The 26312-nt window shown below is 43.4% G+C and overlaps 1 protein-coding gene across 1 annotated transcript; it reads right to left on the minus strand.

The window, feature by feature from the left end:
- Nucleotides 1-14891: 14891 nt before the first annotated feature.
- On the minus strand, nt 14892-15396 carry LOC121437681 (60S ribosomal protein L32). Its single transcript, XM_041637732.1, has one exon. The coding sequence runs from the start codon at nt 15346-15348 to the stop codon at nt 14941-14943; it is 408 nt and encodes a 135-aa protein (XP_041493666.1). The 5' UTR covers nt 15349-15396; the 3' UTR covers nt 14892-14940.
- Nucleotides 15397-26312: the final 10916 nt, after the last annotated feature.

Consider the following 26312-nt stretch of genomic DNA (forward strand, 5'->3'; position numbering starts at 1 on the left):
AGAAGAAAGCATTACTGAAAAGTGCCAGGTCTGAGGTCAGCAGGCCACTTACACACGTATTCTTCTTCTGTAAAAACAAGGAAATTGTTGTACTTCATTAAAGACTTCAACAACTAAGTGGGATGGTATGCACATACTGTCCAGTGCATGAGTGCTCAAGGTAAATACAGTTTTACTCTTGAATTCCCCAACAAAAACCCATTAATTGTCCTTACTTATATAAAGATCCAATCTATAGCCCTGATCTGCATTTTTCTTCATCTGCCTTAATTTAAGCATATATTTCCTTTCTACCTCTTAAACTGCTTTTCCTCACATGGTGTAAACCTATCCCATTCATTTGGTCAGAACTGCTCCTTTGAACTCCTTGGGGTTTGCTAGTTCCTACACATCTTTTGAATCATTAAACAAATGTTCCACAGCATAAACAAAACGCAACACATCTTAAAATAATATTCTACAACAGTATAAACATGAGCTAGAAACCTAAATTGAGTAAAAAGATGCTAGTTGTCTTAGTTAGGGTTTTATTGCTGTGAAGAAACACAATGACCATGGCAACTCTTACAAAGGCAAAACATTTAATTGGGGAGGCTTACAGATTCAGAGGTTTAGTCTATCATCACCATGACGGGAGAAGGCAGCATGCAGGCAGACATGTGCTGGAGAAGGTGCTGAGAGCAAAAAGGAACAACACCTTGATCCCCCAGACAACAGGAAGTGGTCTGAGACACTGTGAGTGGCTTGAGCATATATGAGACCTCAAAGCCCACCCCCACAATGACACACTTCCTCCAGTAAGGCCAAACCTACTCCAACAAAGCCATACCTCCTAGCAGCACCACTTCCTATGAATTTATGGAACTAATTACACTCAAAGAACCACATTCCACTCCCTGGTCCCCATAAACTGTAACAATACCGTAATGCAAAATGCATTCAGTCCAACTTCAAAAGTCCCTATTGTCTATCACAGTATCAATGATGTTTAAAAGTTCAAAGTCTCTTCTGAGATTTATGCAATCTCTTAACTATAATACCCCATAAAATAAAAATCAAAAAACAGATCACATATTTACAACATATAATGGCACAGAACATACTGTTCCAAAATGAAGGGAAGTGAGCATACTGAGGAAATACTGAACCAAAGCAAGACAACAGAAAAGCCAGCTGAGCAAACTCCAAACTCTGCATCTCCATGTCTGATGTCAAAATGTTCCTCAGATCTCCAACCCAGATCTTTCAGCTTTGTTGACTGCAACATACTTCTTTCTCTTGAACTGGTCTACTCTCTGCTAGCAGGTCTCCTCAACAAGTATCTCATGGGTCTAGCATCTCCAACACCTTGGGTTCTTTAAGGCAATCCAGACTTCAACTTCTCAGCTATACACATTGGCCTCTCTAGACCTCCATTCAAAGACATCCCTGACACATGCTGGTCTCAGCAGCTTTCCTTAATCCAGAATGAATATTCCTTAACACATTTCTTCTATCCTTAAAGCCAGAACCATGTGGCCAAAGCTGCCAAGTTCTGCTGACTGCTGTGGCTGGATCATGGCCCCTTCGTTCAGTTACATCTCCACTAGCTTTCTGTTCCCAATGGTTATCTTCACTGCCTAGGCTTGCCTGTCCTGAGACTGGATCTGTAGACCAGGCTGGCCTCAAACTCAGAGCAAATCTTATAAAGGAAAAACATTTAATTGGATGGCTTACAGTTTCAGAGGCTTAGTTCGTTATCATCATAATGAAACATGGCAGCATGCAGGCAGACATGGTGCTGGAGAAGGAGCTGAGAGTAGAAAAGGAGCTGTATCTTTATCCCTCAGGCTACAGGACGTGGTCTAAGACACTGGGTGTAACTTGAGCATATATGAAACCTCAAAGCCCACCCCCACATTGACACACTTCCTCCAACAAGGAAGCCACATCTCCTCATAGTGTCTCTTCCTGTGAGCTTATGGAGGCCAATTTTATTCAAACTACCACACTAATTAGCCTGAGAGGTTTAAGCCAGTGCCTAAAACGTGGTCCAGGTGTGTGTGAGTGTGGCAAGAGAGCAGCTTCTTCTGCGAGTAAACAGGACGCTCTCTCACATGGAGGCAGTGGGACGAAAGGAAACAATACCTGTAGAATTGACCTAAGTCTTTAGGGGTTACTGTATCTCATCATCAAAACTTGTATGTGGAGCAGGTGGTAAGATGGCTCAGGTGGGTAAACCCACTTGCCATGCAACCCTGACCATCTGAGTTTAATCCCCGGACCCCACAGTAGAAGAGAACTGAGTTTTGAAAGTTGTCCTCTGACCGACACGTGCAACATTGAACTCCCATGTGTGGGCAGTCAATGATAATATTATTTTCCAAAATTAAAAAGCTCGTATCTGTCATGCTGTTTCTCTGATTTTCAGGATTACCTTAATATGCATTACAATTTCAGAATACCACGTAGTTCTTCTGTTCCTTCTGGTTAGGGTCAGAGTCGAGTACAAATCTTCACAAGGGAAGATGAAGGGAAGTGAAAAAATTAGTCTCTTCCCCTTCAGGTTTCCCTCCAGACTGCCACTGAAGGAATCTTGGAAGTTTTGTGTCTTAGTTTTGTGAGAAAAGGAAGTTATCTATCTTCAGCATACATGATTATTCTCTAGCATGTTAGCTTGTGATTTCTCTGAGATGGCAGAAATAGTGAGAAAATATCCAGAAAATCACAAGGGCGCTTTAGCTATTACCACAATCATTATAAGCAGAATTATAGATATTCATAACGTCATGTTTTACCTCTTTCTCCCTCCCCTCCTCTCCGTGTGTGTGTCTCTCTGTGTGTGTGTCTGTGTGTGTGTGTCTATGTATGTGTCTCTCTCTCTGTGTGTGTGTGTGTGTGTGTGTGAGAGAGAGAGAGAGAGAGAGAGAGAGAGAGAGAGAGAGAGAGAGATGATTGAATCTATAATCCTGTCTCGCTGGAGACTGAGTGACCTCTGAGGAGATTAGGTCTCTAAGGTTTTCACGGAGAAGTAGCCTGCTGACTCAAACAACATACTTTCACTTAGGAGGGAGGAAAAGTATCTTGTCTCAGCCATTTTTTTTACTCAAGATTCCTGTCTTCCAGCTGTACCTAACCAAACTAAGAGGAACAAGTACCTCTTCCCTCAATCAGAACACTACCGGTTTCCCATTGCTTTTATAGGCAGAGATCATTTTGCGGGAGGGAGATGTTTTGGGGGGGGGGAGTCCCTTCAAACACCAAATACAGATGCAAACCTTACAAAAGCATATGGACATATGGAAACTGAAATGGCCTAAGAGGGATAGATTTCATGAAATCTCACATGCAGATTCTGAGGCTTGCCCTTAGTCACGAAAGGATGCGCAGAATTTCTATCTCTTTGCATTTGCTTTTCTCATTCTCACTCTTCCCTGTGGCTTTGCCCTTCTTTCCCCTCCTCTCTCCTCCCTCCTTCCTGTGCTATAGCAAATAGAGCATGCCTGAGGATCAGAGTGTGGAGCTAAGCCACTAGAGGTCATAGAGGCCAGGCAGTGGTGGCACACACTTTAATCCCAGCAGAAGCAGATGGATCTCTGTGAGTTCAAGGCTCAAGGCCACCCTGGGCTACACTAGATTGATGCAGTCTCAAAGAGAAACAGATTCAGGCAGTAGTGGCTCATACCTCTAGTTCCAGTACTTGGGAGTCACAAGCTTTTAATCCCAACACTAGGGAAGTGGAGACAGAAAAGGATATGGCTGGGTGGAGAGAGGAGACAGGAGCTCAAGGCATTCAGTATGCAGATTTGTAGAGACCGGATACCCCATTTGGTCTAAAGATTTTGAAGAGGTAAGAACTAGTGACTGGCTGGGGATGGATCTGAGAGAGGAGGGAGGTGTGGGGAGAGACTGGGAAAAGAGGAGAAGGGGAAATTGTGGTTGATATGTAATGGAAGAATAAAAAAGAAGAAATAAAGATGGTAAAGTTGTCTTACACAGAGGTGGGGGGAAGATCTTGGATTCTAGAGCCGAACTGGGCTCAGGTCACAGCGCTGCTGTTTACTAATAAACTGGTTTTGGACCCTGGGTCTTAGTTTTCACATCTATAGGATGGGAAGAGGGATGGCACTCGTCATGGGGCTCTTGTAAGAACCACACAGACTGATAGGTATGCTTCAAAAAGCAGTTGGCATAAACCACGGGTTATAAAAATACCTGAGATATAAAAAGGTCTCTTAGTGTTTTGTTTTTCTTTAATTTAACATGCTTCAGTGTCTTTCAGGACTGTGATGTTTTATCTGTCCTAGCACCCCCTCAGCTAAGATGGACCATGATTCAAATTTAAAGCCCCATCAAAGAAAAATAAAGCAGCAAAGGACCTATGGCTCTTTCTGCCTCTGTCTCCCTGTCTCCCCCCCCCACGTGTGTGTGTGTGTGTGTGTGTGTGTGTGTGTGTGTGTGCGCGCGCGCGCGCGTGCGTGCGCATCTGCTACATTACAGCTAGACATGCAGGTAAGAGAAGAAAGGATACAAGAAATCGCCCCAGCAACATTGAGGACCTACTTCAGGAAAGCAGGATGCCATGGTCGGGGCAGAGGGCTGTGTTACTGTTATTTTGACCTTACTGTAGGTGCTAATCCTGCTCACAAGTGATCACAGGATGCAGCGATACTCATATCAACAGCATCTGCGTGTGTGCCCTGCACTCGGTGAAGGGTTTCAAATGCCATTTCTCTCTTAATTCGCCTTGAATGATGCAAGAAAGCACATGACTGTGACCTGCAGCTAGAGCTGACAGGAACTGTGTCTAATCACGGGCGAGTCGCTGAGCTGCTCTGTGACACTCCCTGTTTTATGTGGGGGTTTAGGAGTGACGGTTAAATGAATTAATGCACATGAAGTCTTCACATTAGACTAGCGCACTATGTGGTCTCTAAAGGCACACTGCTTGGGCTAATTGCCCAGTTCTGTCTTTACTTTCTGTGTGGTCCCAGGCCTTGGTTCCCCGAAATGAATGTTGTAAGGTGGTCTATTCCCCATAGAGTTTCCACAGTAACTAAGACAGTTATATCTACAAAGTCTTTACAGGATGCTGAGACAAGCCTCACCTGCCTTTCTCCCCTTCTTCTGTGACTATCTGTATGTATTAGTTTAACCACCGTATCCCACTCTTTTATCTTTTCCATATCTTTTTGTATGGATAAGTCTATTTTTTTCTAACATCTAATCTGCTACATAGAAAACAGGCCAAGAAGCACTCTATGCACTCTATGCATGTATACTGCATATGCAATACATGTCGTCAGCGATAGTTACTAATCCTTATGTAAGATTAGAGGAAACAAACTCACTCAGAGAGAGGAGTAACTTTTCAAGGTTACGCAGCTGGTGGGTGGTAAAGCTGGAATTTAAACTCAGAGTCCAGAGTCTTAATTACTTTCATTATCATACTCTGCTGCTTTTGCTGGAAAACTGGAGGACACGGCAGATGCTTGGTAATGTACCTGTTCTCAAGGGTGGACGCTGACCATGCCAAACGGTGTGTGTGGACAACCGCTAACATTAGGGCTTTACCAAAATGGAGATCGTCGCCTCCTAACTCACTCAGCCTACACCATCTCAAGCTTTGCTCAAAACATTATCAAAAAAACCCCTCGGTCTTACCTGCTCTCTGTCTAAAGAACCCAAGGGAGCTCCCCCGCCCGGCGGAGATGTGCAGTGAGGCTCACAGGGCTCAAGCACTTGGTGATTCCAGAATTAACCTCATGCGGCTGCCATCCTGAGCCCTGAGGCCGAAAGTGGCTCTGGCTGAGGAAATGAATGAATCACCCACTTGGTTGTTTTTTTTTTTTTTTTAATTAGTCTTTAGCTATTTGAAGAAGCAGAACTTCAAATAATTAAAGGAATTTGAAGAAAAAATAAAAGAAGTAGCAATCTCTTGCTTTGATGATATAGCCAGAGTATGTCTGCTTCAGCGAGCTACCTAAGGGGAGAGAAAACCCTTTCGGATGGTTCTCCCCTTCAGTTCTCTTCAAATAGAAGCCCAAAGATCAGCAAATCTGATGTGGATTGGGGGGAGCCAGACTAGGACAAAAGTATATTATTTTGTCCAACTATCTGATACCTAACAAACACAATATAAACAAACGCTTCCATTTTACAATAAAGTCAGTGGTCTCACTCCGAATCCCCTTCAGATGCTCTTGCCCCTGAATTTGTCCCCTAAAAGAGTTCAGTTAGTATTGAGGACGACAGCTGCGGTGACATAGACTTCCTTTTGTGTCTCACATTTTGTAACCCTTTCTTGGAAGTGACTGCTTGCTTACCCAGCCGTCACCTCAAATCAATTATACTTTTTAAATGTACGCATTTCCAATCTGACCTAAGCTAGCCAGGATAATTCTTTTTCTAGCAAAAAGAAAAAGTAGGATAACTGATACAAATATAACTTTCTTTCTTTAAACTCATAAAGAAATTCATAGTATCACAGGGCCATAAAATACCCTTCCATTCTAGCAGTGCTAGAGACTGGGAAAACGATTTTAGAACGTGGGAAAGATCTGAAAGTTTATTAAAGTGAATGACTTGAGGAGTAGAATAACTATTGCTGTGTTAAGTTGACATAAAACTAACCAACAACTGTGATTCTTCAATAGTTTTTGAACGTAAGATGAGCTGTTACTCATACTGTGGTGGGAAGTTGTGGGGGAAACCATGTCAAACCAAGACCCAGGCATGGAAGCAAAGTCAGACAGAGTGTGCCCGTTTTTAATATGGTTGTTCTCTTTTCAGAAAGCAAACCACGTCTGTCATGGCCACCCAGCTCACCTGCTCCCTGCAGGCAGTGCAGATGTCAAATTCTGCTACAGTCTCAGTAGCACATAAACACTTAGCAAATTCTCATCTTATTGCCTGTATTACAAGCCAGCTCTTTTTCAAGTGTATTTATTTTTATTTCGTGAGCATTGGTGTTTTTGCCTGCATGTGTGTCTGTGTGAGTGTGTTGGATCCCTGGAATTGGAGTTACAGATAGGTTGTAAACTACCATTTGAGTGCTGGGAATTGAACCTGAGTCATCTGGAAGAGCAGCCACTGACCCATCTCCCCAGTCCACAGCCATCTCTTTTTCTTTTGTCTGTCCCATTATTTTTTTTTAATCCCACTACAGTTCACAGGGCCAGGCACTGAATGCAGAGTATTGGCAGGTCGTCCTTATCATCTTTTTCTGAAGCAGATGACAGCCCTTGCTGACGTCTGACATGGGCTTTCCATTTCTGAAAGAGCACCGTGACATACGCTATGTTCACTTAGAAATCATTTTCTGCCACCATGGCTTTATTTTTATAAACCTCCAAATATTGTCCAAAATCCAAAATCATTTTTAGTGCATCCATTCATCACTGGAGCCAATTAGCATCTTTGTTTCAAAAACAAGAAAGAAAAAAATCCCAACCATATCGAAAATAGAACAAAACAAATCTTATTGTACAATCAAATTGGGCTTCTACAAAGAGAAGGCTCTCAGAAAAGTGTTTGGAGCTTTATCAAATTCCAAACAAAAGATGCTAACAATGGCTTTAACCAGAAGCAGTTAAAATTGTATTATTGAACATCAAATCTAAAATGCAACATGAACCTTTGCCTGCAGGGAAGAGTGGACCAGTTGTGATGCAAAAATAGATATATTTTAATCATGTGTTCTGTTGACTTAAGTGGTAATATAAGGGAAATTCCATTGAAAGAAAAATGTATGTAAACAATCTGCCTTACCTTTTATTTATTCATTAGTTTTCTATGAGCAATTAAAAATATCTTCACCTATATCAGTTCATTCTCAAGAATAACACGATTTGAAGAGTACTTAAGAATATCCAAAATAACTCTCCTGAAACTTTGGGACCAAAACTCCCAGGATCACTCCCAGAATCTTCCTAATTCTGTGACTTGAGGTTTCTCCATCCCTTGCCACGTGGGCTCCTTTTCCTCTTACTGCCTGCCTTGCCTTTGTAGGTGCTGTCGATCAGCCAGGTCATCCCTTGGGTGTCAGGATAGCATCTGTGGTCTCAGTGTCAGTGGTTCCAGTGTCTGTGGCCCCCAGCATCTGTGGCCCCAGTGTCTATGGCCCCAGTGTCTGTGGTCCCAGCATCTGTGATCCCAATGTCAGTGGTCCCAGTGTCTGTGGTCCCAGCATCTGTGATCCCAATGTCAGTGGTCCCAGTGTCTGTGGTCCCAGCGTCTGTGGTCCCAGTGGCTGTGGCCCCAGCATCTGTGGCCCCCAGCGTCTGTGGCCCCCAGCGTCTGTGGCCCCAGTGTCTGTGGCCCCAGTGTCTGTGACCCCAGTGTCTGTGGCCCCAGTGTCTGTAATCCCAAGTGTGGAAAGTTTTCATTCAGCCATGTTCAAATACTATCTGAGCAGTCATGTTTTATTCTATCTTAAGTATCCTAAATCCGATTTAATTTGTTGTATCAACAGACTCTGGAAAATGGGTATATTTAATGTTAAATGGAGAGACTCATTATTAAAATTCATTGCTTCTTATTTGGGAAAAGGTTTGGTTCTGATGGCCTCTTGTAAAAGGCAACTCACACCTTTATATAACTTTTTAATATGAGTGGTAACATACAAACTATGATGAAAGCAAAAGTTATAACAACATAAACAAGAAAATTGACATTTCATTGAGGAACATAGCTGTAAGTACATGATGATAACGACTCTCAAAATGAAGTTTAAAGTTTTGGCAATGTGTGTTCTTGATATAATTATGCTTGTAATTGTGTATTTTTCAGATGCTATATCAGTAATGCATTATCCTATAAATTGATCAAAACAGTGAACTCTCTCTTTCAAAAACACAAAATCTTGGGGCTGAAGAGATGGCTCAGAGGTTAAGAGCGTTGCCTGCTCTTCCGAAGGTCCTGAGTTCAATTCCCGGCAACCACATGGTGGCTCACAACCATCTGTAATGGAGTCTTCTGGCTTGCAGGCATACACACAAAGAGAATATTGTACACATAATAAATAATAAAATATAAAAAAAACACAAAGTCTTGAGATATTCCATATATGGTTTTCAGGAAGATTCTCCAGTGTGAATCCTTTCTATTATTTTAGGGGAAGCAGGCTGAATGAAGACACCCCCATATAAAAATACATACATATCTACATACATGTATAAATAGGGTTTATCTCTAGTGTGAGTCAGTTCACATGTTCAAATAGATCTTGAACGAAAGCCCTTCCTACAGTTCCCCCAAATGGGATTCCCCTCCCCTGAACCCTTTCATGCTGTCAACAGGAATACAATTAGCAAAGAAGGAGTTACCCACACATTTTAATTGTCTTTTGAGACAGGATTTTAGTATTTAGTCCAAACTAGCCTCAAACTTTCAATCTTTCTTCCACAGGCTCCCAAGTAGATAGAATTCCAAGCTTGAGTTACCAACCCTCCTTTAAGAATATAGATATTCTTATAACATACAACATATAAGCCCTATCTGGCCTGATACTTAACAATAGAGCAGACTGGCCTCAAGCTCAGAGATGCCCCTGACTCTGCCTCCTGAGCACTGGGAGAGATTATCATTTTTAAATATGTATTTTAAGCAACTAAAGCCTGCTTAACAAAACTCACTTTACTACTGGGTACCGGATTGAGACAGGATGCTGAGGAGTCTCATCAAACAGAACAACAGTTAATTAAAGCTCCAAAGAGGATGTAGCTACCAAATTTGAGGATGAACTCAAGGAAGGTTTGGCTTCTGCGGTTGAAGCTAATAAAAACAGACTGAGACGGTACCTACAGCAGTGACTCACACTCAGTCATTTACAGCCCAATTCAAATGGAGCCACTGCTTCATAGGACAATTAAGACAGCCGCTGCCTCTCTCAAAAGACTTTAGCCTGATTCACTGCCATCGTCAGATGCTTGCAATTACAGCTGACCTGTGTCGTACGAAGACAGGTAAGAGGGAAAGCTAATCTTAGGCGTATCCAGCCTCCCAAGATGGAAGGACATTTTCGCTGAGGAAGATCACCATCAATTACACAGTCGGAATACACTAGAATAGAGCAGGGGCAAGCTACACTTACTTTTACAAAAATAGCCAGTAATTACATCTAACTCTTCTTGTTGTGATTGCCTACGAAGTGGCGCAGGAGCAGGAAGAACCAGGAAGAAGTGTGGCTAGGAATGGCACGGGTGAGAGCAAGGATGTACGCTCGGTGCCAGACAGGAAAATAAATTGCCAGCTAGAGTTTCAGGAGATATTTATTGTTTGGAAGCAGAGAAACAGAAAGGAATGCTGGGAGAAAGGCAAGGCTGACCTCTGATAAGAGACTTGGGATGAGGCAGAGTCACAAGGGAGCAGTTTATAGATAAATGCTGAATCAAAACCCTTGAACGAAGAGAGGAGCTGGGAGAAAACATCCGGTCGAGGCTGCCATACTAAGCATTCTTTTCCCAAAAAGAAGCTGATAGCTGCAATGACAGGTGACTGAGATAAGCATTTGCAACTGGAAACTAGAAGACTGGAAACTGCATGGGATTGATTGACTGCATCAAATCAGCTATGATAACACATTGCAGAAATGTTGTTACTTATGGGTAGCAAGTTCAGTAGTTATCAAGCTGTAGTCTTTGGGGGATACTTGGTTCATCATTACTACATCTTCATGCGAACATAAGCCGCTTAATAGAATCCTTTCAAGCATTGAGAAAAACCCTCATGACCGCACGGTGGTGGCGCACACCTTTAATCCTGACACTCAGGAGGCAGACGGACGGACGTTTGTGAGTTCAAGGCCAGCCTGGTCTATAGAGAATTTCAGAACAGCTAGAGCTGTGACACAGAGAAGCCCTGTCTCAAAAAACCAAGAGGAAGAAAGGAAAACCTTCACATTGAGCTTTATCCTAGGGGCTGGTGATGCCATGAATCTCTTATGCTAACATCCACTGACAGATGTTACATCTGTTAATGTACATGGCTTTCACAATATAAGCATTTGTCTGTGCAGCAGCTGACGTCGGTCTGTGTATTACTGGAGACACACAGATGTCATAGCTGAGAACTGCAACACATGCCTGGGGCTTGCTTTCCTTTAGGCTCTTTCCTGGCTTTCTTTAAAAAATGTGTGTGTGTTTGCATATGTATCACTGTGTGTATCAGTGTGTGTTTTTGTGTGTGTGCTTGCATGTGTATCACTGTGTGTTTGTGTGTATATGTTTGCATGCGTGTCAGTGTGTTTTTGTGCAGGTGTGTGTTAGTGTGTGTGTTTGTGCACATGTGTGTTAGTGTGTGTTTGTGTGTGTGTAAAAGAGAAAGAGCAAGCACACATGCACACATGACTTTACGACCTCGGGTGTCATTTACAGTAGTCACTCAGCTTGGGTTAAGACAAGATCTCTCACGGACCTGGAACTAGCCATCTTGGCATGGCTAGCTGACCAGCTGTTCTGAAATTATCTAGGGGCCTGCCTGCTTCTATCTTCCCAGCTGGGGTTACAAGCACGTGCCACTAAGCTCACAGCATTTTCACATGGGTGCTAAGGATAAAACCCAGGTCCTTACAGGGCAAGCTCTTTACTGACAGAGCTATCTTTCCAACCTCCATTGCTTTTAAAGAAGAAAAAAACAAACGGGGAAAAACGGTGCCATGAACTTTCTACTACTTGGGTAGTTCAAGGTCTTAGTGTGAGTCATTGAAACTTCTGGACAGCTGGAAGTGTCTGTCACAAGCCCAAAGGCAGCCATTCAGTAAGGGAGTTTGGGGTAAACAGAAGAACAAGATCTTTTCCTGCAACACAGATGCTGCTGTGTATTTGGAATATATTCTTATCCAGGTTATAAAAAAGAAAGTTTTTTTTTTTTGTGTGTGTGTGTGTGTGTGTGTGTGTTTGATCAATGTACATAACCTCCATATGGAAATCAACTAATATTTATGGGAGCATTTTCATAAAGTTGGAAAGAAAGGCACATGATTCCCCTTACTATCTGGCCATCACACAGCGTATCTACTGAGCTCCTACCATGCTGCAGCAACAATTTCTCCTTTAAGCAGTTGTGCAACCAAGAGAGAAGTTGAAGCAAATAGTGCTGACAGCTGGGCAGACACAAGCTCTACGCTTGGCCTCCTAGCTTACAAAGTAACCATTTGTGACTTTAAGTTAGTAATAGTTAAGTGTCAACTAAACTAGAACAATTTTTAAGAAATAAAAAAGATTTTTTTTTAACTCACAGAGATACTCTACTGAGAAAAGCACTTATTTCTGGGGCTCAGTTTAGACAGAAAACTACCATTTCTTTGGAAGCTTAGTAGGGTCACCGGATACTAAAAACAACTAAATCTCTACATTCCCAAGTCCTGGCTTATTTACTAGACAGAATTTCGAGAGGACCCCACTGCTCATCTCTAAGTTTTATCTTACATCTTACTAATAGTGAATCTACCTGCAGAAGATATTTACTTAAAACAGAGTAAGAAACAGAACCATTCAGTTGATACTGTATTAGCTTCCTGTTCCTATAAAACTATCTGATATATCAGCTTATGAAGAGGAAGGGCTTATGTTGGCTCATTTTGGACATCCCAGTCCTTAATCAGTCGGGAGCACTCTTTTAGCTATTGTGGCAAAATGACACTTCGTGGTAAGAGCATTTGACAGAGGAAAACCATTCACATCTTAGACAGGAAGCAAAACAGGAGCAGTGATGACGGGAGTCCCACGATCCCCACTGTAAGTTCCCAATGATGTAACAAGCCCCCATTAGGGGCCACCTCCTACAGGTTCTATAGCGTCCTTACAGTACTACCCTGAGGACCGAGCCTTCAACACACAAGTCTTTCAGAGGCACATTTGAGATCTAGGCTACATGGAAAGTATGGACAGTATTTCCATACACAGCCAGGCTGGTGTGCGCTACAAGCCTTTAGCTGGGAAATCTGGGACCCTGTCACTACAGCATCTGCCTGCTTCCCAGCGCTTGGCTGGCCTTATTATTTTCTCTTTTTCTCACTTAGCTCATCAGCTAATCATTTCTGTTAATTAGCCGTTAAGAGAGCAACGTGATGTCAAGGAAGCAGAATCCAGGACCAACTTCTAATTATACACTTCTGAAAACAGAAAGGTTTTGTATCAGATGATCTCCGGAGAGTGTTAGTACGTAATTATGTTCCTTTTTACTCTTCTTTTTAAAATAATACTTTTTAGCTTATTTACTGTGTGTGTTTGCGTGTGTACATACGTGTGTGTGAATGTTTTTGTGCACATGTGTGCATGTACACACACACGTATGCACACAGAGAACCACTTGCAGGGATTGATGCTCCTCTTACACCATGTGAGGTCCAGGTATTGAACTCGGATCGTTGGGTTTGGGGACAAGCTCCTTCACCGGTTAAGTCATTTTTTTCCAGCTCCCTGTTTGCTTTTCTAAGCCTGCTGTGTTGTGCTAACTTCATAAAGGGTATTTTATGTTATAAAAATCTTAGAAGGAAGCTGTGATTAGCCTTCATGACCTTGAATTTGGCAAGGCATTCTTAGATGGCACCGAATGTATGAACGAGAGCAAAAAATAGACACGTTGGATTTCCTCCAAATGTAAAGCCTTTATATATCAAAACACATTATCAAGAAACTGAAAGGACATAGCAGGCTTGCAAAGCTGCATCCAAAAATAAGCGCTTGGACCAAAGAATGCATAAAGAATTGAACAAAAAAAGTTTAAACAACTCAACTTTCAATAATGATCAAAGGATCCGTGTAGACATTTCTTAAGGAAGACACTTGTAAGTGGTCAGCAAGCAAGCGCAAGGCCAGATGCTTACTATCACCACCACCAGGAAAGTACAAATCAAGATCCCACTGAGACACTGGTTAATAACCCCGCTGATGGCTCCCGTTCTCTATAAAACACACAAGTGTCCATAAATATATAAACACACGGGAACCCTTCTGTAGCGCTTGTGTGTGGAAAACAGAGAAGTTGTTATGGGAGACAGTGTAGTGCTTCTTCAAAATGCTCAACATAAATTACTGTGTGATCCAACAATGCCACTCTGTGAACACAGCTGAAAGAATTTAAAGCAGGCAAGGAAACAAATGCTTGCACACGAGTGTCTATAGCAGCACGATTCCCAAGTGAATGTTGTAAGTGGGTAAACAAAATGCAGCATTTGAAGATAAAAATGGAATATTATTTGCCATAAAACGAAATAAAGTGGGGTCTGGAGAGATGGCTCAGCCGTTAAGAGGTCTGACTCCACAGTTTCATTCCCAACACCTACATGATGGTTTACAGTTACAATTGTCTTGATGGGTGCAGGCTGGAAATTGGTAAATGAAATTTATACAAAGGGGAGGGAGGGGTGGCTCAGCAGTCGTGCTGGATGGTTTTATGTCAGCTTGACACAAGCCAAAGTCATCGGAGAGGAGGGAACCTCAGTTAAGAAAATGGTCCCATAAGATCAAGCTGTGGAAAAGCCTGTAAGACATTTTCTTAGGGATTGATGGAGGAGGGTCCACCCCATTATGAGTGGTGCCATCCATGGACTGGTTGGTGGTCCTGGATTCTATAAGCAGGCTGAGCAAGCCATGGGGAGCAAACCAGTGATTAGCACCCCCCGCCCCTCTCGTTCAGCTCCTGCCTCCAGGTTCCCGCACTGTTTGAGTTCCTGTTCTGACTTCCCTTAGTGATGAACTGTGATGTGGACGCATCAGCCAAATAAACCCGTTCCCCCACAACTTGCTTTAGTCATGGTGTTCTGTGAGAGCAGTAGTAACCCTAACTAAGATGGCAGTCCAAAGCACTTTTTGCTCCACCAAGCATGCATGTGATGCACAGGCACACAGGCAGACAGAACAGTCATACAAGTAAAATAAAAATAAAATTAATTTTTTTTTTTTTTTGGCAGTTTTTGTGGTTTTATTTAAACACAAATAAAACGTGCACGCAAGCCATCTACTCATTCTCTTCGCTGCGCAGCCTGGCGTTGGGATTGGTGACTCTGATGGCCAGCTGCGCTGCTCTTTCCACGATGGCTTTTCGGTTCTTGGAGGAAACATTGTGAGCAATCTCAGCACAGTAAGACTTGTTGCACATCAGCAGCACCTCCAGCTCCTTGACGTTGTGGACCAGAAACTTCCGGAAGCCACTAGGCAGCATGTGCTTGGTTTTCTTGTTGCTCCCATAACCAATGTTGGGCATCAGGATCTGGCCCTTAAATCTTCTCCGTACCCTGTTATCAATACCCCTGGGTTTCCGCCAGTTTCGCTTAATCTTGACATATCGGTCTGACTGGTGCCGGATGAACTTCTTGGTCCTCTTTTTGACGATCTTGGGCTTCACCAGAGGCCGGAGGGCAGCCATGATGCCGCAAAGGAGATGGCAGCCACCTCGCAGGTAGCGCCGAGGAAGAAGGACATAAAATTAATTTTTATTTTATTTTTTAAAATTTATTTATTATGTATACAATATTCTGTCTGCATGTATGCCTGCAGGCCAGAAGAGGGCACCAGACCTCATTACAGATGGTTGTGAGCCACCATGTGGTTGCTGGGAATTGAACTCAGGACCTTTGGAAGAGCAGGCAATACTCTTAATCACTGAGCCATCTCTCCAGCCCCCTTTTTTTTATTTTTTTTTAAAGCAATCTATTTTATTTTACATACCAATCCCAGTTCCCTCTCCTTTCCCTCCTCTAGCTCCTCCCACCTTCCCTCCACCCCACTCCCCATCCATTCCTCAGAGAGGGTGAGGCCTGCCATGGGGAGTCAACAAGGTCTGTCTCATCACTTGAGGCAGGACCAAGGCCCTCCTCCCTGTATCTAGGTTGAACAAGGTATCCCATAGGGAATGGGCTCCAACAGCCAGTTCATGCACTAGGGGTAAAAACTTATAATAGTATATTATTTGTGTTTTAATAAATAAGGCGTGCCTGAAGGTCAGAGGGCAAAGGAGCCACACTAGTCAGCCATACAGACTAGACAGTGGTGGCACACACCTTTAATCCCAGGACTTGGGGGACAGAGGCAGATGGAGCACTGTGAATTCAAGGCCACCCTGGGCTATGCAAGAGTGAATCTGTCTAAAAGAGAAACAGCTCACACAAAGGTGATCCCAGCACTTGGGATCCCAGGCCTTTAACCCCAGCTCTAGGGAGGTAGAGACAGGAGTGACAGGGCTGGGTGGAAAGAGGGATATAAAGGGGAAGAGACAGGAACTCAGTGGAGTATGGAGTCTTCAGGATTCATGCAGACAGGATCTTGCCCATTTTCAGTCTGAGGTAGTTAGAGGTAAGAGCCAGTGGCTGACTTCTTTACTTTCCTGATCTTCAGGATGAACCCCAATATCTGTCTTTGAGTTTTTGCTATTTGTGCTACAAATACTGGTTTCACAGCCAGTGGCCCCTCAAACTGCCCAAGCCACACAACTCTGCCCCACATTCAGAGGGCCTAGTTTGGTCCTATGCAGGCTCCCCAGCTGTCAGTCTGGAGTTGGTGAGTTCCCACTATCTCGGGTAGCTGTTTCTGTGGGTTGCTCATGACCTTGACCCCTCCCTCTCTATGACTGGACTCCAAGAGCTCGGCCCAGTGCTTAGCTGTGGATCTCTGCATCTGCTTCCGTCAGTTGCTGGATGAAGGCTCTATGGTGACAATTAAGGCAGTCATCAATCTGACTACAGGGGAAGGGCAGTTAAGGCGCCTTCTCCACTATTGCTTGATTCTTAGCTGAGGTCATCCTCCTGAATTCCAGGAGATTTCCTTAGTGGGAGGGTTCTCGTTAACCCCATAATGGCTCCCTCGATCAAGATATCTCTTTCCTTGCCTTTCCCCCAGCTCTACCTTTCCAACCCCTCATGTTCTCCTCCCCATTCCTCTTCCACTCCCCACCCACACACCCACTCCCAATTTACTCAGGAGATCTTAGTGTTGGGAGCTGAACCTGGGTCTTCTGCCATAGCAACAAGTGCCCTTCCCTGCTGAGCCATCTGCAGCCGTCTAACTTCACCATTTAGTTTGTACTCGCTCGGTGCTTCTGAGCTGCAGTGCTAACGACAGTTTAGACATTTAGGCTGTCCTACGTCTAGACCATCCACCACATCCTGATTAGTGATCCTCACATCGGGACAGCTCGAAATAAAATTATTCTTAAGAAATTCAAAAAATAAATTAAGCATTGATCCATGCTATGATGAAAAGCAACCTCAAAACCATTATAGCAAGTCAAGAAGCTTCATGTAAAAGCTCACACATTGTAATGATCCCATTTGTATGGGACATCAGAAGGGATGATAAAGGCTGTGGACAGAAAACAGCCCAGTGCTTTCCTCGGTTTGCAGGAACAGAAAGCAGCAAGCAATCACTTTGTGGGTACAGGGTTTTCTGTTAGGATGCCAAGCATGCCTTGGAACTTAGTAAACTAACAGTTGTAAATCAGCATGAGCATACTTGAGGCCACTGAACTCTACACTTTAAAATGGCCAATTGTGTGCAAATTTAATCCCCATTTGGAAAAAAAAACGACAACAGATAATAGCTATTGAATGAACTAGCATGCAAATTTGAAATTGGACTTAATGGGGAATTGATAAATAATTAGTTCAGACAAGGTGACATTAGCTTGACGTTATCTGGCTCTCTGAAGTGACTCCGAGAAACCTGATAGTCCTCGATGTTGAAGCTGATAGACACAGGCATGGGACGAACTAGAAACTATAGAAGAACATCTATCCTGCGGTGTACTCGTCAGGGGAGTCCACGGGAGAGGAGCTTGAGAAGGCGCGAGCATCTTCCTACTAAAACCAAACGTGTCTATGGAGAGAATGAGTTCTATTTTGGAGCCACAGAACGAGGGTAGAAGATGCAGGAAGAATGCCCAGGAGGGTAGACTTCCCATTTTGTGAAAGTTGATTTCATTAACTTCCACAGCGAATGCCTCGAGGCATGACATGGGCAGAAACTATCCAGACCCCTAAGTAAAGGAATCTGCTCTAGACTCCCTTCTTCCTGCTGTGTGACCCCCTCATCTCCACACAGCTTCAAACCTGTCACCACCCTAATGACAATTCTTGAACTTGGGTAGTGTGCATTTGAATAAATTACTAATATTTACATAAAGCCAGGCTGGGTTTCTCTTCCACTTATTAGAAAATCCTAGCTTTTTTCAATTTTTGGTTGTGAGCCTAGCCTTTAAGGGCTGAGCCATCTCTCCTGCCCTTACCTTATTTTTAAATGGGAAAAAATGAAATGTTTAATGACTATGACATTTGGGATCATTCCATGAAACATAGATAAAAAAAATAAAATGAAAAACATTCACATATCCTTGGGAATAGGGGTGGGTACTCAGACTAAAGAATCTGACATCTCTTCTATTAGGATGTTTTCCTGGTTGAAAGTATTCAGAAAAATTAAACTAACAGCAGATTAAACGTGAGGATTTGCTTAATATAATTTGAAGAGGCGACAGAAGGTTGTCCCTTGCTGAATAATGCCAAACTCCCCTGGCATTTTCCATATCTCCTTTCTCACGTAAGGATATGAGAAGAACTAGCATAGTAAAATAAGGACATTAACAATACTATAATATGTTGTATGTCATAATATGTAATATATATAAACATAACATTATAGATAATATGTTGTAGCTGGGTCCTAATGGCTTCCTCGGGGGAGGGGATGAGAAGGTGTGACGTCAACAGCATAGACACTGGAAGTCAGGTGAGAGGGAAATGGCAGACTCTTTTATTTAGCAGTGGGGAGAACCTTATGTTCTCTACCAGCAGTCAGGCGTTCAGTCAGATACATTGACAGTTCATGGTCTCCCTTCATTGGCTAGGCACAATCAGGACCTCTGACAGCGCCTACTGCTAGGCACTCAGGCAGCATCCTGTGGAGCCCCTCAAACTGACTAGGTATGATCAGGACCTCTGACAGCGCCAGGCAGACTCCGGATTGGCTAATCTCTGGCTCCCATAGGCCTTGACCTCCTACAATATATGGTATATTATAACACATATAGTATATTTACTATAATATAATAATAGATAACATGTGATAATATATAATATAAAACAAATAGTATAAACATAATATAAAACAAGGATTTTATAAAGCCTTAATTAAACTTTGGATGCGTGGTCACAAGATGCCACCAGGGTGGCAGATAGCCCGCATACATTTAAGACAGAGAGAAGTGGGGGAGAGAGCAAGGAAACACCAGCCAAGCTGTTCTTCCGTCAGGCAAGGGAAACTAACGTCACAGAGACATCTGCCTCTGCCTCTGCCTCTGCAAGAACAGATTTGCGTGCCCGCCTCAGGATGCAGGGGAGGCAAAAGAAAACTTTTAGCCTTTCCGTCTTCTGGCAAGTAGCAGGCTGGGGAGAGAGGAAAAGACTGAGGAAGGAGCTGTAGGGTAGACAACTCTAAATCTGAGCCATTTGTAAGGTGCTCTTAGATGAGATATTCTCTTTTGAAAGACTTCATTTGTGTGAAATTTTAATTGTGTGTGTGTGTGTGAGCGCACATGCGTGTGTATACAGTTGACCGCACATGCCCTCAGAGGCCAGAAGAAGGTGTCAGGTGCCCTGAAGCTTGAGTGGCACAAGGCCGTAAGTCACTAGATGTGGGTTCTGGTAACCAAATTCCGGTCCTCTGGAAGCACAATCCTCTCTTAACCTGTGAGTCACTCTCCAGCCCCAGGTGAGACATTCTCAATTATTAGGTACAACTGAGGTTTTTTTTTTTTGCCTGATAAACAAGAAATATGTCAGTCCTATGTCAATCTCATAATCTAGAAAGTGTATCATGGTTTAATTTTTACACCATCATGTGTACCGGGTTTTGTCTTGGGCCACCAACCAAATCGTGAAGCAGAGACTTATTAGTTGTGAATGTTCGACCTTTAGCTCTTATTTCAATGTGTTTCGCTTTATCTACACTTTGCCTCAGGGGTTTATACCTTTCTTCCCTTCCTACTGTGCCTCTTGCTTTCCTGATTCTTGTGTCTGGTTGGCAGCTGCCTGACTTTTGGCCCCGGGTGTCTCCCTTGCTTTCTCCCTCTCTTCTTCTCCTCTCTCAAGCCTAGATTTCTCCTCCTGCTTATTCTCTCCGCCCGCCAGCCCCACCTATCCCTCTACTGCCTGGCTGTTGGACCGGCTCAGCGTTTTATTAGCCCCATCAGATGCCTTTGTCAGGCAAGATGAAACAAATGCAACATATCTTTACATAATTGAACAAATGCAACACACCTTTGCACAGACAAGGGAATATTCTGTGGCACAGGCAAATGAACACGTCCTCACACAGCTGATTTCCACAACGATCACAAGAAAGCAGAAACCTGTTATTTTACTCTTCATGACTTGAGCCATTTCTATTTAGATCTTAAAGAATCTTATATATGGACTCATTTGATTTTAGTTCTTAATAAAAGGCCTTGATTGATGGAAATATAAGAGATATAAAACAAGCTAGCTAGAAAATCATTTATTTACTCTAATGTAACAATTCAAGGAGTGTGGTTTAGTGTTCAGGATACTTGACAATAACTCTTAATTTGAAAATTTCATTTTCTCTACTATCCTCTTTTCCTTTAAATAGTCCATTAGTCACAGTACTTCTACGGACACACACATGGACAAACACACACATGCACACACATGGACACACATGGACACACATGCACACACACATGCACACATGGACACACACATGCACACACATGTGCACACACATGGACACACATGCACACACACACATGCACGCACACATGGACACGCATGCACACACACATGGACACACACATGCATGCACACATGGACACACACATGCACGCACACGTGGACACACACATGGACACATGCACACACATGCACACACACACATGGGCACACACATGCACGCACACGTGGACACACACATGCACACACACGGACACACACACATGGACACACACATGCACACACAGATGCACATGCACATGCACACACATGCACATACACACATGCACACACACACATGCACGCGCACACACATGCGCACACACATGCACACACACATGCACATACACACATGGACACACATACACGGACACACACACATGGACACGCACACACATGCACACACACGTGGACACACATACACATGGACACACGCACATGCACACACACATGGACACACATATGCACACACATGTGTGCATACATGCGCACACACATGTGCACGCATGGACACACGCACGTGCACACACACATGGACACACACACATGGACACACACATGCATGCACACATGGACACACACACATGCACACACACATGGACACACACATACACACACATGCACACACACATACACACATGGACACACACATGCACACACACATACACACACATGGACACACACATGCACACACACATATGGGCACACACATGGACACACACATGCACACACGCACATGCACATAGAGTCAGATGAGCAGTGGCGAAGGAAGCTAGTATTCAAACCTTGGCCTTGGCAAAGGAAGGTCATAACTGAATACAACTGAACGCCTAAACACCAGGAAATTATTATTTTCCTAGGGAATACAAATCAACTTCAACTTATACCTGAAAATTTGATTTATGCAGCAATATATTTCAGGGAAGAGTGGTCAGATTTAGGCGGCAAAAGATTCAGTCAATTTGCGAACAAATCCAGCTTCCCTTTTGTTCCTCACCAACCCTATCTCAGGCAAGCAGGCAAAGCCAAGCCTAACCCTGACAGACTCATCCCCTGCAACAAATGCTTGCGTCAGCCAGCAGAGTTTCCCAGCTGTGGATCTGTAATTACTTCCTGAATTTCGAAGAACAGATTAAATGGCTATGTACAGATCTGAATATTACCACCCTCAAATCTTTCTGCTAGCTGAGCGCCATGAGTTATTAAATGAGTGTCCCATGTTCCCAAAGACTGCCTGTGCTAGCAGTCCTCTGTGACAGGACACACTGCCTCCACCAAATGATTTCAAAAATAAAATACGGGCTTCAAGCACAATGAAGCTGAGGATGTAATAGACAAGATCTCACGGAAGATACAGCTGTATCTTGTGGGGAAGAACTTCATAATACATTTTCTGAAGAATAAAGGGCAGCTCTTTACATTTACTTAAAAATAATAAAATTCATGTGCCAAAGGAGCAAAAGTCTTCATAAAGTATAATGTTAATAGGTTCTGAGCTTTAATAACTTGGGTTACAACTGAGATAAAAATATCACTCCAGGGAAAATACAGTCTCTTCTATTTGCTTGAAATGGACTTCTAATCTACTAGCCAAAGGGCATAGTTTAACTATCTCCATAGCAACCATCTTTTTCATTTATTGCAGCATCTGGAGGAGTGTGCTGCAAACGAATGGATCATGCAGTTGCTCTAAACTTTAATAAACTTTTTCTTATGTGCTATCATGTCTACAATCTTACTCATTAAGGTTACAAGATACACTGGGTCTCATAAGTTCTACAGATATCTGATTGTCCCGATCCCTTGGCAGGCTCTTGCAGTGCAGTGTGCTGTGTTTGGGAAGTTCATTCTAGCCTCTTCCACTAACCTTCTCAATATCCGTTATGGGGGGAGTCACCTCTAGACAGGAAAAGTGATGGCATGGAGATCCTCCAACAGCCCAAGGCAGAGAGAACAGGCTATCTTGTTGCAATTGTCAGGCAGCCTTGAAAACCTAGACTTAGAACCCAAGGAAGAGTTAGACCCTACCAGCCTGCTCTAAGGTTGGTATGGTGTCTGAGCACTGGGATGGTAGCTGGCATACTTCCGTATAGAGTGCAATGGAGAGAAAATACAATTATCTCCATTGAATATGTCTAACATGAGTCTACAATGACTGAGTAAGTGATTACCCTTCACTGAGTATTGTCACAGGGAGGAGTAGCAGAGACAGTATCTACTATTGGTGTTGACCCTTATTGTCATAATCTCATCAGAATTTGGAAAATGGAGGTAATTACATTTTCTTTGTAGGATTATTGTGGGAACTCACTGAGAGAAAATCAAGGGGGATACTAACTCTGTGCTATGGCTTGACTCTGCAAATCCCTGCCCCAGTCTCATTCTGAATGCTTGGTCCCTGGCTGGTGGTGCTGTTTGGGAGGTTCTAAAAATGTTGGAAGGCAAGGGCCCAGCTAGAGAGCCTCTAAGATTGCAGCCCACCCCTGACTCCTCCGTCTGCTGTGACATGATCAGCTTTTCTCTGGCATGTGCAGCGTTCTCTCTCTCGGGTATTTTGGTCACAAGGCAAAATTAAGCAGCACCCTGCAGCACAAGGTCTATGTTCAATGAATTGTTACAAAGGCCATCTTGAGTGTTGACATAGTAACGAATCAGCTAACTTTCCCAACACCTCTGGGAGGCAGGCACTACCATTATAACTGAGAAAGCTAAGTCGTGAGTAAAGGCTGAGAATCTGCTACACAAGAAGACCTGTCTCAGAAGAAGACGGAGGGTGGCAACAAGATGGCTGAGCAAGTTAAGAAGACCTAAGTTTGTTCCTTGAACCCGTAATGGAAGGAGAGAAGTGACTCCCAAAAGCTGTCCTCTGGCATCCACTCACACCTGCACTCTTACACACACAACATGCATTCACACACATGTACACTCACACACACCACACAGCAACAGTAACATTTTTAAAAAGAAAAGGGAAAACTTAAGGATCTTCAAGACTTTACAACGAAAGCAAGGACAAAGCCAGAGGCATGTAAAGGCAGAAGTGATCAGTGGAGTGACGCCGTCCTGGTGCCGGACCAGCAGGATTCGGGATGAAGGAACGGTAACTGGAGAAGAATGGGTGGGTGGCTGGCGTGGCGTCAGCAGCAACCATGCGCATGAGCAGAGTCTGCGAGAAGAGGAGCTCTCTGGAGCACCTTCGGAACTTCCAACATTAGTTCTTGACCATTTACTGAGTTTCACCACAACTGTCTGGGACTTACTGCCAGGAACGGAATCCGAGAAAATGCACTTGACGCTTCCATAGCCATGGCCTTCCCATTTGTGGGTTCGACCAACTGGGGACTGAAAATATATTTTAAAGGTTTCTATACAGAATGTGTACAGACTTTTTAAATGTCATTCTCTAAACAAAACAACACAGTAAAAAATCACTCAGTACTTATATTGCAATAAGGATTGTAATTAATCTATCGATGAATTAAAGTGTTTGAGAAGATGTATGTAGGTCAAATGCAAACCCTATGCCATTTATGACAGAGGACATGGGCATCCATAGGGTTTGGTATCAATGGGTAACTAATCCCTTGTGGATAAGAAAGTGTGGCTAAGTTTTAAAATAGAGTGATAGTAAAGATATTGGGCGCTTAAAAGAAATCTCATATTGGCTCAGAACTGAGAGATAGACAGTTACTTATTTAGGGGAAAAACTTACAAAACCAGGATTCTCTGCTTGAATGGCAGATGCCAAAACAATCTGAACCAAGCGGGAACCAGGGGGACAAGACACCCTTCTTATCCGGGTAAATAGTATATGAGACCATGTCCCAGTAGGCGGGTAGTTACAAGCTGTAAACCTTCCCGCAGCAATAGAGAACAGTAATAGTTAAATTTATATATTAAAGATATATTAAGTTACTACCTTCTTTAGTAACCTGTCCAGTCTGAGATGAAGTCTCTTTTACTAGAGCCATCTTTGCAGACAGGTTCACAGCACCCTGGAATTGTCTGACAAGAGGTCATTTGTGGCTCAGTGGTTAAAGTACCTGCTAAGCAAGCATTGAAGACCAAAATTTGGTTCCCAGGATCCATGTAAAAAGTTAGGTGTAGCAATACACTCCTGTAATCCGAGTGTTGTAGAGAAAGAGATGTGGGGTCATCGCTAGGGGGACACTGTCTAAAAAACTAGGGCAGGCCGTGAAGTACCTGCCACGTGAGTCTAACAGCCTCAGTTTTATTCCAGAGCCCACAGGATGTGGAGGCTCCCATCTGTGATCCCAGCACTCCAAGGGAGAGACGGGAGGTGGGGTACAGAGAATAATCTGGGAGCTCAAGGGTGAGCCTGCCTTCGGTACACAGTGCCAGCCACAGAAACAAAGGGAATTTTTCCTCAAAAGAAGTAGAAGGAGAGAACCAGTTCCTGTCCCCCAAATCATTCCCTGACTGCCACATATGAACTGTACCTGAACAACCACACACAACACACATGATTAAATTAATTAAAAAATAATGAGGAAAACACTTGATGTGACCTTCTAGCCTCCTCAAGCATAGATAAACAAAAGCACGCATACACACACATGAATCTACTCACACGCATATGTCACATACACGATATACACACACAAGGTCAGGGGGAGAGAGATAGAAATTATTTGTAAGATTACTGTTTCACTTCTGGAATCTTTTTCTAATGGAAAACCAAGTTATAAAGATGAATAAATTCCTAAGGTGGCTTATAAGAACTCATTTTAAACTTTCGTGCTGCTAGAATAGGACTTCATACAAATTGTCTTTAAGAAATCCATCCTAATTCTTTTTTGGTTTTTCGAGACAGGGTTGGTAGCTTTGGTGCCTGTCCCGGAACTAGCTCTTGTAGATCAGGCTGGCCTCGAACTCCCAGAGATCCGCCTGCCTCTGCCTCTCAAGTGCTAGCATTAAAGGCGTGCGCCACCACCGCCCGGGGTAAGAAATCCATCCTAATTCTTCAACAGACTCACTGAGCGCCTCCGGTACAGCAGACATGGTGTATGTGCTGAGGAATCTGCTATAACAGTGTAAAGTCCCTTACAGTCTGTTTGGAAAGAAGAGGTTGAGGGATGGGGTTGTAACAAAAAGGTCTGCAGGAGGGGAGGCACACACCTTTAATCACAGCATTTGGGAGGCAGGTGGATCTCTGTGAGTTTGAGGCCAGCCTGGTCTACAGAGCAAGCTCCAGGACAGAAGAGAGTAGAGTATTTTTAAGAAGTCTGGGGCCCTGGGTTCCGTACCTAATACTGTGGAAATTACACAGTAAAATAGAGACATGATAGGGCTTTCCTTCTCTCCCAGCTTTGCTTCCCACCCTTACGAAGAAGGCTCCTTTTCCTTTGTGCGCTTTCTCTCTACACACCCTCATCCAGTTTATGATTGGTCCATTAGCTCAGGTTTCTTAACAACTCTTATAACTTACATTAGCCTATTATTCTTCTCTGTGTTAGCCACATGGCTCAGTACCTTTTTCAGCGGAGTAGTCACATCTTGCTTCTTCTGTGTCTGGACAGGACTGCAGAGGGAGCTTCCCTCTTCCCAGAATTCCCCTGTTCTCTTTGAGCTGCCTCTACTTCCTGTCTGG

Source organism: Microtus oregoni, unplaced genomic scaffold, assembly GCF_018167655.1.
Source record: "Microtus oregoni isolate MIOR12 unplaced genomic scaffold, Mior012 000053F_ref0000044, whole genome shotgun sequence".
Taxonomy (NCBI): domain Eukaryota; kingdom Metazoa; phylum Chordata; class Mammalia; order Rodentia; family Cricetidae; genus Microtus; species Microtus oregoni.